Genomic DNA, 14234 nt, shown 5'->3' with positions numbered 1-14234 from the left:
TCGGGTATGTTCCAGAAACATTCTGGGAATACTCAGATATCTTCCTAGAACCTTGTGGGACCCTTCTTTCAGAGACATTCTGGGAATTTTTTGAGTTCCTTCTGGGAACGTTTTGGGTACTTTTTTGAGAACCTATAATGGGAATGTTCTGGGTACCTTCCAGGAACCTTCGATGATCATCAACTCCAAGAGCCTTCTGGGAATGTTCCAAGAACCTTCTGGGAGCATTCCAGGAATCTTCTAAAAATGTTCTCAGAACCTTCTTGAGATGTTACCATGATGGATACCATGCAAGAAGCTTCTGGGACCCATCCGGGATGTTCTGGGTACCCTCTAAAAACCTTCTGGGAATCTTACGAGAATATTCTGGAAACCTACAGTAACTGCTCTGTTGATGTCAAGAATATCCCAGGAACATTATTGGTTTGGTGGATGTAAATAATATAGAAGGAAGCCCTTCCAAATCATTGCATACTTTTGATTAATAATTGTGAGTTTTTAATGTATAGAGACCGGTACACAGGGCAGCTTGGTTGCTACAGTAAGTGGTTAAGCACTGTTGCCTCACAGCAAAAAGGTCATTTGCTCCTAGCTGGACCAGGAGGCTTTGTGGGTTTCCTCCGGGTGCTTCGGTTTCCCCCACTGCCCAAAGACTTGCGATATAAGTGAATTGAATAAACTAAATTGGCTGTAGTGTGTGAATTTGAGAGTGTGTGTGTTTCCCAGCACCAAGCTGCGGCAGAAAGGGCATCCTCTGGAAAAGATATATTAGCGTAATTGGCAGTTCATTCCTCTCTGGTGACCCCTGATAAAATGGAACAGACTGAAAGTGTGTGAGTGAGATGCAGGTACTGGACACATAAAAATAGAGGGTTCTTGATTTTTTCCATGATAAATATTAAACATCCATAGAACATAGTTGTTTACATTGAAAAAAAAAAAAAGGTTATTTAGATCAAGACAGTGTTTTTCACAGGACAATTCATTAATAGGTTCTTTGGGGAGACAATAAAATGTTCTTCTATGGAATCCCTATGGAAACTCCTTTTAGGTTCTTCTGCACTGCACTATGGACAAATGGCCACAAGGCGGCATTGTCACAAAAAACCCTGTCAGTATTTGTGAAGCGCACATGTTAGCAAGACAAAGAGTCCACATATATTGAACAGTACATTACTGACAATACAAACCGGCATTCTATTAAAAGATGCAGACATTGTACATAGAGGGTGTGATGAGCAGAACTTAAACAGAAAGCACATCAGAAATGGACACACCCGAGTTCACCAGACAAAGCAGAGCGGTTGATCATTTCAAATCCTCTGGGATGTGATATTTTCAACAAAGAACAGTAAATCAGAAAACAGAGGAATGTTATTGTATGGGTTTTAGGCACAATGGATTTTGTTCCTGACCTGGAAAAAGCTAAAGGGTTGAAAAGCTAGCATTCATGAGCTGTCATTAAAATAAAAGTTGGAAATCACAATAAATGTGTTCTTCACTGAATAGGTTCACCAGAATTATGAAAAATCACTTTGTAGTTCAGAGTTTTTTTTTTTTTTTTATGATGAAATGAAAAAAAACCTTAAAGCTACCTTAAAGTACTTGTATTGTAAAAGCTTTTTAAAAGTTGTATGAAACAACCAACAGTATATAAAATAACATATTATTATTATTATTATTGATATTATCTGTCTATTAGGAAAAGCCAAATCTCTTAACATTCATTCATTCATTTTCTTTTCAGCTTAGTTCCTTTATTAATCTTTCGGCGCCACAGCGGAATGAATCGCCAACTTATCCAGCACATGTTTTACGCAGCAGATGCACTTCCAGCCTCAATCCATCACTGGGAAACATCAATACACACTCATTCACACACATACACTATGGACAATTTAGCCTACCCAATTCACCTGTACCGCATGTCTTTGGACTGTGGGGGAAACTGGAGTATCTGGAGGAAACCCACACGAACACAGGGAGAACATGCAAACTCCACACAGATGCGCCAACTGACCCAGCCGAGACTCGAACCAGAGACCTTCTTGCTGTGAGGCAAACGTGCTACCCACTGTGCCACCTTGCAGCCCCATCTCTTAACATATGGTGCATATTTTTAAATGATATTTTATTAAAAATGATCAATAATAGACAATACAAAAACAAAATACAATTAACAGATTAAATCAATTCAAATTAAGATGTCAAAAATAAGAACCAAAAAAGATTATTGAAGCACCTTTTACAACAAAACTTTAATCTTTCTACTTTAAACTTTCATTAATTCAGTCTTGTCATTTCTTTTTTGTTTAATTTCATAATTGTCCAATTTATTAGCAATTTCTAAGTGAAAATTGTTTACATTTTTATTCAGAGTAGGCTACTATTGTAAATATCACTGATCTGTCTCTGGCTTATACAGTACAAGAGGAATTCCCTTTTTTTGTCTATGTACATATTTAACATGTACCTTGTAAACATGCTTGTTTTCCTCAAGGTGTGGCTGATGAGAGAACAGAGGGTTCCTTTTAGTTAAAATAAGCGTTCAACACTAAGTGCGTTAGTGCCAGTATTCATAAAGAGAAATTCGATCTCTAAAATCCCTTATGTGACCAGACCAACACCTTTCATTAACACCGCATGGCGACAAAGTGACTGCACCTGTTGAATATTACATATAATTAAACAAATACTAAATATAATAGTCAGTTATCTCCTATCAGTTGTATATTTTAAAATTTATTTAGGCACAATTCATCCAAAACCTATATATATATATATATATATATATATATATATATATATATATATATATAGACATTTTAAAAATCTGTTCTGTCATCATTGTTAATAATTTTCTGTATCAGCAGTTCACCAGTAACTTACTGTAAAATCAATTACCGCAAAAATATACTGTTTTCATTTACAGCACTATATATCTTGCTTTATACATGTATTTACAGAATTGTATGTATATCTTTACTGTAAAATATAAAGTAATTTTTACAATGTCCTACAGTAAAATACAGTTCATATTACTGTTAAATGCTCTTTACTTTACAAAAATCGTTAACAGTGTACTCACCCTTGTGACTTTTTGTATGGATTTATGGATGCTAAAAGAGCAAGTTTTGAAAAAAGTGCGTAACCAGAATATTTTGGTGACTTTTAACTTCAAATAAATAAATAAATAAATAAATAAATAAAGTCTTTTCTCAGAAAACTTTCACAAAATTAACTTCCACTGAATAAATTAAGTTTATACTTATCAAAATTTTTGGTCACACTTTGGTTCACACTTTAACTAAGTTTAATATTACAGCTAATATTGAACAATCCTTGAACAGCATTTATTAATCGTAGTTTAACAAATTCATGCTTGTTAACACTGTAAATTAACATATAACAACGAACAACTTTATTTACATTAACTAACATTGAGAAAGTTTCAGTAATAATGTAATAAATGCATTGTTTATTAACTAACACTAACAAAATACTTGAACTACCTTATTGTAAAGTTAGGGTTAGGGTGACCAATTGTTTTTATTTATGTGTTACAGCATTAGGAGATGTTTACTTGACAACAGTAATGACAACATTACTTCCCTTTAAGTAATGGCTTCAAAATGTGTGTTCATGAGCTTTTGTATGATTTGGGCTGCTTACCTGAATAGAGAGGATTGAAATCTTAAGACTGCGATGATGGAGACCTGACATACTTTAATGTCCATGTGCCAGTTTCACTTGTTGTTCTAGGAACTAGGGCCTATTCAATCAGCAATATTGATAACAAAAATGTTTTGTAAACTTAGTTACCGGATCTGAATCCTTATCAGTGGAGAGATCGCCGGAGGGGTTCGTGTTGCGCTCCTCTTTGTCATCTTTTCTCTCACACCCTAAACCTCTGTATAAAAACCCAATCTGTCAAATCTGCAAGATAGAAGAAGCTTATCATCCAGACTTTGTGGATCCAACAGGTAATGAATATTTTATTCACTCAAATGAAGTGCGTCATGATTTACTGCTTTGTAATATTCTGACTCATTAACAACTTTCTTCAGAACTGTTCGTTTTTAGAAGAAAAAGCTTCTTTCTACATTGGTTTGTGTGATGTTTTTTGTCTTCTTCTGTAGATCGCGACAGGATGATCAGGCTAGTCCAGCTTTTGTGCCTTTCTGGTCTGCTTCTACATTGTGAAGCTCAAGGTCTCCAATCATGCCTGGTTGACCCCACATACAGACTAGCAGGTCAGTGAAGAAGCTTCACACTCAGAAGAAAAAAATATTATAGGAAATTCTGTGAACATTTCTTTGGTCTGCTAAACATCACCTTGGGAAATATTTGAAAAATAATTTTTAAAAAATCACTGGATGGTGTAGGGCAAAAATGTATATACACTCAAAAATTATGTTTGTTGTTCAAACTACTTATTTAAAATGAGTTGAAACACACAATTCTTAAGTTTTTTGGGGGACAACTTAATTGTTTTATGTACAATCCACTTATATTTGTAAAAATAGTAAGTTACCTTAATTCCTTCATGTTGTCTCAACACAAATCAATTGTGTAGAACCCAGCATTTTTACAGTGCATGAACTTAAAATATTTTTGCTGTTTGTTCAATTTATTTATTTAAAATGAACTGAATCAACACAATTCTTCATTTTTCTTTTTTGTTTAATGTTAAATCCACTTGTAAAAACAAATAAGTTAACATAATTCCTTCATATTTTCCCAACACAAATCAATTGTGTGGAACCCAGCATTTGTTACAGAGTGGCATTGACAGCAATATGGTCAGATATGGACCGCAAGTTTCTTTTATACGCAAACATGAAAGAGATTCTAATTATGTTCTAAATGTACACATTTCAAAATCCTCTAAACTTTTTTGGAAACAGGACAAATACTGAAGCTTGTAATTCTAAACAAACACTAGAATCTTGACATCGATTGAAGCAATAATTTCCAACAACCACAAAAAGTTTACTTGTCTTTGAACATCATTTATATGTCATGTTTAAAACATTTGTATGACAAAGTGTCAACATGTATGTCGAAGTTAAGTCTAGTGCTTTCTGTGACTTATTTTATATGTGTGAACTGGACAACAAAAGGGTCCATTTTTGGAAATCGAGATTTATATCATATGAAAGCAGAATAAATAAGTTTTTCATTGATGTATGTTTGTTGTGATCGAATAATATTTAGCAGATGAATATTTGAATATCTGAAATCTGAGGGTTTGGAAAAATCTAAATATTTTAATAGTAACTATAATATAGAAATAGAAAATTGCCTTTAAAGTTGTCCAAATAAGTTAATTCTATAATTCAAGTTATAATAAGGGAAATGTATTTTTTTTAATCATGGAAGATAATATTTACCTAATATTAAAATTAAAATATATAATATGTATTAAAATAAAATATATTTATTATTATATTCTTTTTTGAATTTTCGTTCTTTTTGAAAACGTTTTTTTAAACAAAACATATCTTCTTACAAATTTGCTTCTCCTGTACCCATTTTAATGATATATTTTCATATTCTTACTACACTGTAAAAATATATGATTGTGATGATTCACTGATGTGAAACTGGCTTTGAGATGACAAAAAAAGTTAATTTGATTCAAGTATTACACATTTTTTTCTAGTGTTGAAAACTAAACACAACAATAACAATTACAAAAGTTTTCACAGACAATGAATCCAGAACTATGCATATTTACATATATACTGTAGTAATGGAATATTTCTATATCTTTCAGATAACTCGGATATTTCCGTGACCTGTGGAACCAATCAGATGTTTTTAAGAATCCTCCTGTGTCCGATGTATTTTGGTGGATATAACGAATCTCTAATGGCACTCAATGCCAGGTTTGGCATCCCAGACTGTCGTGGAGTAGCAGACTGGTCTTCCAGTCCTCCTGTTTTGATGTTTAACTTCTCGATCTCTCAGGAGGCTCTTCTTCTTTGTGGCAACATGCTAAACGTAAGAGCTTTTCACATTGTAACAATCAACCTTTTAACATTTGATCCTACACTATTAGAAAAAAAATGATTTTATTAATTCAATGTTATTGTATTGAATTTCAAAAGGTCATTGGTAACATAATAGTTCCTAAAGTGTGCATATACATTCCTGAAGAGTACAAAAACATCAAAGAAAATACATAAAATCTTTGGTTAAAAAACTGGCAGCTGTGGTTGAACAAGAATAAAAAGAAGCATAGTAATGTCGACAAAAAAACATAAACATTTAAGTGTCATACAGGGAATTCAAAGCTAATTTACGATTGTTCACTGTATATTTTAAAGGTTTCGTACTTTGAAGTGTGCATTTTTTTAGTTAAGGTTTGATGTAATCTCAGTCTGAAAGATAAAGACAGGGCGGGACATATATTAGCTCCTCCCCTTTAAAAAACAGCCAATTGCTTTTTCGCTTGTGATTGAGCTCAAGAGCATGAAATTAAAAGCTGTTAAGCAGAGTCTTGAAGGGGGGCGGGACATGCCAGATATTAGAGAGAATTTTATTGGTTGGAAGATTTGATGAGAAACTGAAGTATGAGGTGACATTAAAAAAAACAACGTTGATTTATTTATTCGAAAATGACAAACTAGACTTGACTTGACTTTATTAATTCCCAAAGGGAAATTCACATGTCATAGCAGAGCTCTTCATACTAAAAATAAATAAGTTACATAGATATAAAAAAAACTACAATATTTAAATTTTTATTTTTTCTAAATGCTAATTTTGTCAGTGTTTTGGAGCACACTAACTTATGGAAATCCTTAAGACTAACTGACACTGACATGAAAACAATATATATCTAAATTTCACAGGACTTTTATGGCAGCTTTATGTTAACCAGGTTACAGATTTTTACAATTAAAATAAATTTTTTACAGTACCTTTCAAAAAGTTCCAGTGACAGATTTTTTTTATATTTTTGTATACATTTTTCCAAAATGTGTGTGTTGCCTCTTTGTTGCTGTTTCAGATTACAAGCCAAGTGGGCTCAGGAGTATTTTCAGACTTCTCCCAAATCCAGTCGGTTAACATCTCCGGCTTAATTAACGCCTGGGATCCATCTATCAGCGCCATTACTTACAGACAACAACTAACCTACCAGTTCTCCTGCGTGTATCCACTGCAGTATTTAGTCAACAACACCGAGGTCAAAGTGTGAGTATCATTCGCGAGCACCTGTTTCTCTCTTCTGGAGGTTTCTGATGTGACTTTGCTGACTTTGATGTTTCTTCTTTAAACCGACAGGTCAGGAGTGAGTCTGGCAGTGAAGGACAATAATGGTACTTTCGTCAGTACTTTGAGCATGACTCTTTTCACTGTAAGGATATTTCTCATGAAATCACACTTATTGAGTTGGTGAATGCAACTTTCTTGACATCCACCTCTCATTTTGATTTTTTTTAGACTGCTAATTATACCACCAAACTCCAGATACCACAAACAGGACTGCAGCTGAAAACTCGCATATATGTGCAGGTCAAGGCAACAAATCTCACAAATAAGTAAGACTGCAACTGTTCTGTGTTCATTTTGTATTTTATTATTTAACATTATTTTCATCATTTACCTAATTTGCATAATTTAACCTCATTAACATCACTTTATAAAATTCACTCATTGAATGTGCCTTTGCTGTTTGCAGTGCGTTAAAACATTGTTTTCCAGCAGCAGCCACGCTTCATTCTCAAAATGTGCTTGTCTAAAGTGATGTTTATAAACTCTATAGTATACTATGAGCAGGGATACAATCAACCAGCGCAGTCGTCCCTCCATGGTAAAAAGCGACATTTTGTGTCTGCCGGTTTGTTTACTTGTGGGAGTTCCATTGGCATTTTCCTGCACGTTAATTCTGACCAATCGAAAAGCAGTTTAGGAAATACGTTAAAAAACAATGAGTGGCCAGTGAGTAATGTGGATTTCGTCACATGACTGCATTTTGGTTATTTTCAACTAGTTCAGACCAAAGCAATCAGTGTGGTGTGAAAACGACCCAAGAAAAGCAGAAACATGATACAATGTATCATTTTTTGCCCTTGGTCTGGACCAAATGAACCAAACCACAGATGTTAAAGCACCCTTAATCCCTTATTTATAAGGGGTCGCCACAGAGGAATGAACCACCAATTACTCTGACATATTTTGCCTGCCACAAACATCATTTCAGATTTAACATAATTTTAAAATGATATGTAACATAAATTTTGTTTATGTATACATACATAGGAATATTATTTAACGATATATACGTATAATAGGAAATACTGTGAAAAAAGTTCCTTGCTCCGTTAAACATCACTTATAAATGTATGAAAAATGGTTGATATGCTTATAGGTTTGTCTTCAACTTTATATTGACTTGTTTTAGTTAGTTGTTAGGGCCACAAAGTTTTCAAATACTGTAGTATTTCTGTAGTAAATTTTATTTCAAATTTATTTCAATTGACTTTTATTATTAAGATTTGCCATAGTCTTGTTTTTAGCAGAGTTATTATAGTTTACTGAAAATTATAACAATAAAAAACGTGCTACTTATATGTTAACTGAACTAAAAAAGTCAAGAAAACTTACATTTCTTGTATTTAATCTAATTGATGATGCAACATTTCCCAAAAAAGACTATAGAATGTGGTAATAACATTACAAAAAAGTGAAAATATTCAAGTAAAATAGTACTAATTAATAACTTGAGTTGTATCTCACCTTTCAATCAAATCTAATTTAATATCTTGTGTATTTTAAGGTTCAATGTAATGCTGGACCGCTGCTATGCCACAACAAGCCCATATCCGACCAGCAGCACCTCATATGATCTATTTCTCGGGTGAGTCATTGACAAAAAAAGCAGAATAAAAGAGAGCAATTAAGAAGACACTTTAATTCTCAAGTGAGAACTTCGTCTATTGTTGTTTCCAGGTGTACCCGTGACCCTCAGACAAAGGTTGACATGAATGGGATTGCACAGGAAGCTCACTTCTCCTTTGAGGCTTTTCGTTTTATGGAGCATAAGAACTTGACCATCTCCACTTTCTACCTGCACTGTGCCACCCGACTCTGTGAGAACTCCACTTGCGCCTCCCTGCTGCCGGTAACTAGTGCCAATTACATTTATTGATTGGTTTCTTTTTGTTTATGATTGTGTTTGTTTGACTCAGGTGTTTAAGGTTTAGTCCTAAAAAAATGTAAAATCTGTGTTGGCATCGGTGGTTACATGAAGAAGCTTTAATAATTACAGAACTTTTTCATTCCACAAAAGCTTATTTAGATCATGAAAATGTTCTTCACATTACAAAAAAAGATAACTTTTTACCCAAAGATTCTTTGGGGAAACAGAAACTGATCTTCTAACATCATTTATTCATTAGCAGACTCTTTTATCCAAAGTGACTTACAAATTAGGACAAAAAGCACTTCAAATCATCAGAGAGCAATTGGAATTCATAGATGCCAAAATATATATATATATATATATATATATGCACACTCCACAGGAGGTTTGTAAAGCACACTCAACTGTGTGAAGCACACTCAAAATAGCCCAATATATAGTATATGACTGTTAATAAGAAAGTGTCTGGTGCATATGGAGGGGAAAAGTTTCTCCTACATTACTGTGATATTTCTTTACATTACTGAACTTTATTTTTAAGAGTGTTAAATGTAGATTTCATGAGATTTTTGTGTGTGTTTTTGTAGAAATGTGCCAGGAAAAGAAATGTACGATCCATAGATTACAATGCTAGTGATGTGGCTACAGTTTCTTCAGGACCAATCAAGACCAGAGTTGACAACGGTACCAAAATCATCCCATATTTACTTGTTAATAAATATTATATATATATATATATATATATATATATAGAGAGAGAGAGAGAGAGAGAGAGAGAGAGAGAGAGAGAGAGAGAGAGAGAGAGAGAGAGAGAGAGAGAGAGAGAGCACTTGAAAAGTCTCATATTCTCTGCACTGTAAAACCCAACAGTCAATTTTATCAAATGAAATGAGTGTAGTTAACTCAAAATTTACTGAAAGTTAATTCGACTCATTTGAAAAGAGTTTGGAACTCAGCGTTGAAGGTAATGAGTTAATTAAATATACCTCATTACTTCAACTTAAATGGAATAAGTTCTCATATAGATTAGTTTTTTAACTCAAATGGTTTGTAGCAATCAGTTTCCTCAAACGGTTTGAGTTGCCTTAACTTATTGGGTTTTACTGTGCTCAAATTGCTTTATTTACTCAAATGGATTAAGTTCTCAGTACTCAATGGGATTAGTTTTTGAACTTGAATGGTTTGTTGCAATCGATTTCCTTAAATGGTTTGAGTTGCCTTAACTTTTTGGGTTTTACAGTGTGGATTTATTAGATTTATATGTGTTTGGGTAAAATCAAAGGTTACTCAATGTTATCCACAGGAAGTTGATTTATTACCTTTTCAATTTAAATTTAAATCATTGGTTTTGAGTTAATTATGAATATAAACATGTCTGAAAACATGGCACCATTTATGTTATTTTATGCAAACAATGCTCTAAATGGCAATGCTTTTATTGTAAATTAGGATCAATAGTTGATAAGATAAAACAAAATGACACTTTAATCATAAATCTAGATAAAATGATCATTTGAACTGATATAATACAATAAAACCGGACACATTTAAATGTACAAACATGAAATCTGTCTCATGCTTTCACTGTTTTAATGCTTAAAATACTATTTTCATCTTGAAAGTAGTTACATAAAAAGAGCTAAAAACTAATAAGAAAAATTTCTGCCATTTCTTCCTCAGGTGGCCTTGCGAGTAGACGTAAGAATTCTCTTTACAAGCACCTAATTTTAATATATTAATTTAATAACATAAATATATTATAATTATTAACATGAATTAATTCCTTGTGTATTTGCAGTGACCTCATCCTCGTCGATCCCTCAGCTGACGTATGCTGGTGCTGCCACTGGTTTGCTGAGTGTCCTTCTGCTCAATTGGCTGTCCGGATCAGGACCGGCATGGTGATCTACAGTACATCAAGATTTGGGAACTCGTTGTCATTTGATGGAACATTGACTAGGAAAATCTCTCATTAATGTGAGACAATAGGCTATATGTATCAGTTATCAGAATCTGTATTTTACAACTTCTTGTAGTAATCTAGTCTAATGTAATGTACTGTAATTAGACTTTTTTTGGAATTGTGTTGAATTTATTTTTGTTTGTTTTTATTAAAGTCTATTCAGCATGCAATGCTGCTCTTGGGGTATGTTTATGCACTAACTATGTAACAGTTTAACATTTAAACTTAAAAGTCTTTGGGATTTTCTGTCATTCAGGCAATATAGATTTTGTAATTTATCATTTATAAGCAGCTATAATGTAATGTAATGCAAATAAAATAAGTCTCTGTACAGGATTAATGCAATAAAAATGAATGCAACTAAATTTTCAAAGTGTTTATTAGACTCTGCTGTACTCCAGTTGTACTCTGCATTTTGAATATCAAGGTCAGTAAATCACATATAAATATAATAAATCATAAGAGTGTCATTTTAATTAGCCTACCTGCCCACACGGGATGCCAGATCTTGCGCAAATATTTCCTCATTTGTAAGTCGCTTTGGATAAAGGTGTATGTTAATAATCAAATGGAAATTTATGATCAGGTGCTTTCGTAACTGAGGGTTTCTATCTAACTTTTTAAATTCTATTCCTGTTTGGTGTTTGGAATGCAAGTTGCTAGCTGCTGTTCACTTAACGGCCAGCAGTGTCGCTAAAACAAGGGTCTCTGAATTGTACATAAAGTCCTCTGTTGTTATGGAGTTTTATTTTTCCTACTTCACTCAACAAAAGCTGTTTTGTTATGGTTTCGACTTTATTGTCTTACGAAAATCAACCGTGAATTCATATGGAAATGGGTGACTGTGGCCAGGGGCGCAACTGCACATTTACTGAGGGGTATGCGGGATCAAGTTTTGCGCCCCCACCCCCTAAGAGTTTACGTATAACAAAATTTGTGAGGATGCAGGGCTAACCAAGACCACACATCTAAACACACACAATACAAACAAAAATAAAAGAAGTCCATAGACAAGTGTTCTGGCTGTAAACAATATTTTATAACAAATACATTTTACAAATCTGAACAATTAGTGGTAAAAGTTCAATTAATTTCTTCTTAATTTCCTTACTAAATGATTACTGCACTTTAACACGCCTTGCTTTTGTACTTGCCCATTTGTCAAGTATTTCATCAAATGAGGTTGACCTTGCTAGATTGTTTTCAATAAAGATGATTGCAAGCTGTGACAAGCGGTCATTGTGCATAGTTGAACGAAGGTATGTTTTTATAAGTTTCAGTTTGCTGAAAGATCTTTCTGCAGAGGCAACAGTTAGTGGCATTGTTAGGAAAACTCTTAATGCCACTGTTAAATTTGGGAAGACCTTGTCAAGATTTTCCTGCTGAATAAAATTGCAAGACAAACAATACCTAAATTTGCAAAACCCTGACCTACCATTTATTCATTTATTTTTTGTGGGGCCATTCCTACCTGTTCTTTTCTCTGGCTCTATTTACATTTTCTTGCTCTCTGTCCTCACCATCTTCATGACTAAGTAAACAAAACAGATGTTTTATAACATTTAATCAGCAAAGTCTAGAATAACTTAATTGACAATGTTTCTTAACATAACTAAAATAGATATACAATCTGACCCTTTCTTACCTGTTCTCTTCACCTGCTCTGAACTCATTTACTGCTATTTTGTCATTGCCCTCCCCATCTTCATGGCTGAGAAAATAGACCAGATATTTAACAAAAAAAATCAAAAAAAATTTCTACTAAACTATTAAAAATATAGTATTAAAAACATTCACACTGTCACTATTTATTCATTCATTTTTTTTTTTTTTGGCTTAGTCCTTTTATTACTCGCCACTGTGTAATGAACCACCAAATTATTCAGCATATGTTTTACGCAGCGGATGGCAACTTTTATGTGCGCTAATTATTTTTAAACCAATTATTACTTTCTCTTGTATCTGAAATATATTCAGGTTAACTTAACAAAGATACATTTTGTATGATCCTCTTATTTTGGTAAAATAATGAAATAAATAAAAATGTTTGTTTTCTTAAATTTTGACCTCAACTGTTCGTGTGATTTGACAGTTTATTTAATTTAATCTAAACAGTTACATCTACATGAACACTTTAAACTTAGCTGTTTGACTGGAATTTGTTGTTATTTTACCTCTTGTAGATGATATTTGGTCAACAAGTAATAAGTTTTTACTCCCAAATAAGGTAAAAGAAATTAATTTGAAAAAAATTACAAAGGTTCTACCCCTGCAATATATGTATTAGACAAATGTTCTTTTTGTAACACTGAGCCTGAAAGTCTTTTACATCTATTTTGTACTTGTACATTTTCTGATGATTTTTGTAAACAGGTTTCAGGGTTGCTTTTAATTCATTTTACAAAATAACTAACTTTGACGAATGCATGTTTCTTTTTTTTAACTGTAAAACTGGCTATAATACACTCAATATTGCTCTGAAGTTGATAATTGTTCTTGAGAAATTTCACATACAGGTTAAAGTAATGTCTATAACTTCCTCCTTTATTTTTTTCTGTAAAGATTTTAAAATATTTTATAATTATTTGACCTCAATTAAAAGATACAAGAAGGCCATAAAACCTTTCTAATAATAATAATAATAATAATAAAAATTATCTGTACAATCTAATTATTTAAATATGATGGATCTCCCCATATGTAATGTATTTTTTATTGATTGATTTTTATGACTTTTACATGTGTTATCATATAACCCAGTATGCTTGTCAGTTATATGCTTCACAAAAAAAAGTTATTTGCGACTATCAAACGTCTACCGTAAAGTCACATGGTCTTACGCCAGGTATATGTATTTAGCCCATCGAATTATACTGTTTTTACATACTTTAGTGGATGGAAGTATGCGATTTCGGACGCAGCCATGGTGTCCCCCTGCCTGGACAAAACCACCTCCTCTGCTCTTACGTTTGGTAAAAGCAGGAACGGCGCGTCTATAGAGGCGACCTACAGTATAGGCGGCAGAATAGGGAGGGCGGCGTCAGCGAACCCCCCGGTCCTCGCGAACCGGTAACTTTCTTTTTCACTTAACATTACGGGTTGAGGGCGGCGTGATCG

The 14234-nt window shown here is 33.3% G+C and overlaps 1 protein-coding gene across 1 annotated transcript; it reads left to right on the top strand.

Annotated features, from left to right (window-relative positions):
- Positions 1-279: 279 nt before the first annotated feature.
- si:dkey-4p15.5 (zona pellucida-like domain-containing protein 1) lies at positions 280-11482 on the top strand. Its single transcript, XM_056474171.1, has 12 exons — positions 280-379; positions 3843-3983; positions 4140-4253; positions 5780-6006; positions 7019-7203; positions 7294-7366; positions 7453-7550; positions 8789-8869; positions 8962-9133; positions 9742-9838; positions 10835-10852; positions 10953-11482. The coding sequence occupies exons 1-12, from the start codon at positions 280-282 to the stop codon at positions 11057-11059; spliced, it is 1413 nt and encodes a 470-aa protein (XP_056330146.1). The 3' UTR covers positions 11060-11482.
- Positions 11483-14234: the final 2752 nt, after the last annotated feature.

This window comes from Danio aesculapii, chromosome 15 (assembly GCF_903798145.1).
Source record: "Danio aesculapii chromosome 15, fDanAes4.1, whole genome shotgun sequence".
Classification (NCBI taxonomy): domain Eukaryota; kingdom Metazoa; phylum Chordata; class Actinopteri; order Cypriniformes; family Danionidae; genus Danio; species Danio aesculapii.
This window is presented reverse-complemented; position numbering and strand designations above follow the sequence as displayed.

Coding starts and splice junctions, on each gene's coding strand:
- si:dkey-4p15.5 (XM_056474171.1), top strand. CDS start 280: ATGGATACCATGCAAGAAGCTTCTGGGACCCATCCGGGATGTTCTGGG. Junction 380..3,842: donor GAATATTCTGGAAACCTACA/GTAACTGCTCTG, acceptor AATCCTTATCAG/TGGAGAGATCGCCGGAGGGG. Junction 7,204..7,293: donor AACAACACCGAGGTCAAAGT/GTGAGTATCATT, acceptor TTAAACCGACAG/GTCAGGAGTGAGTCTGGCAG.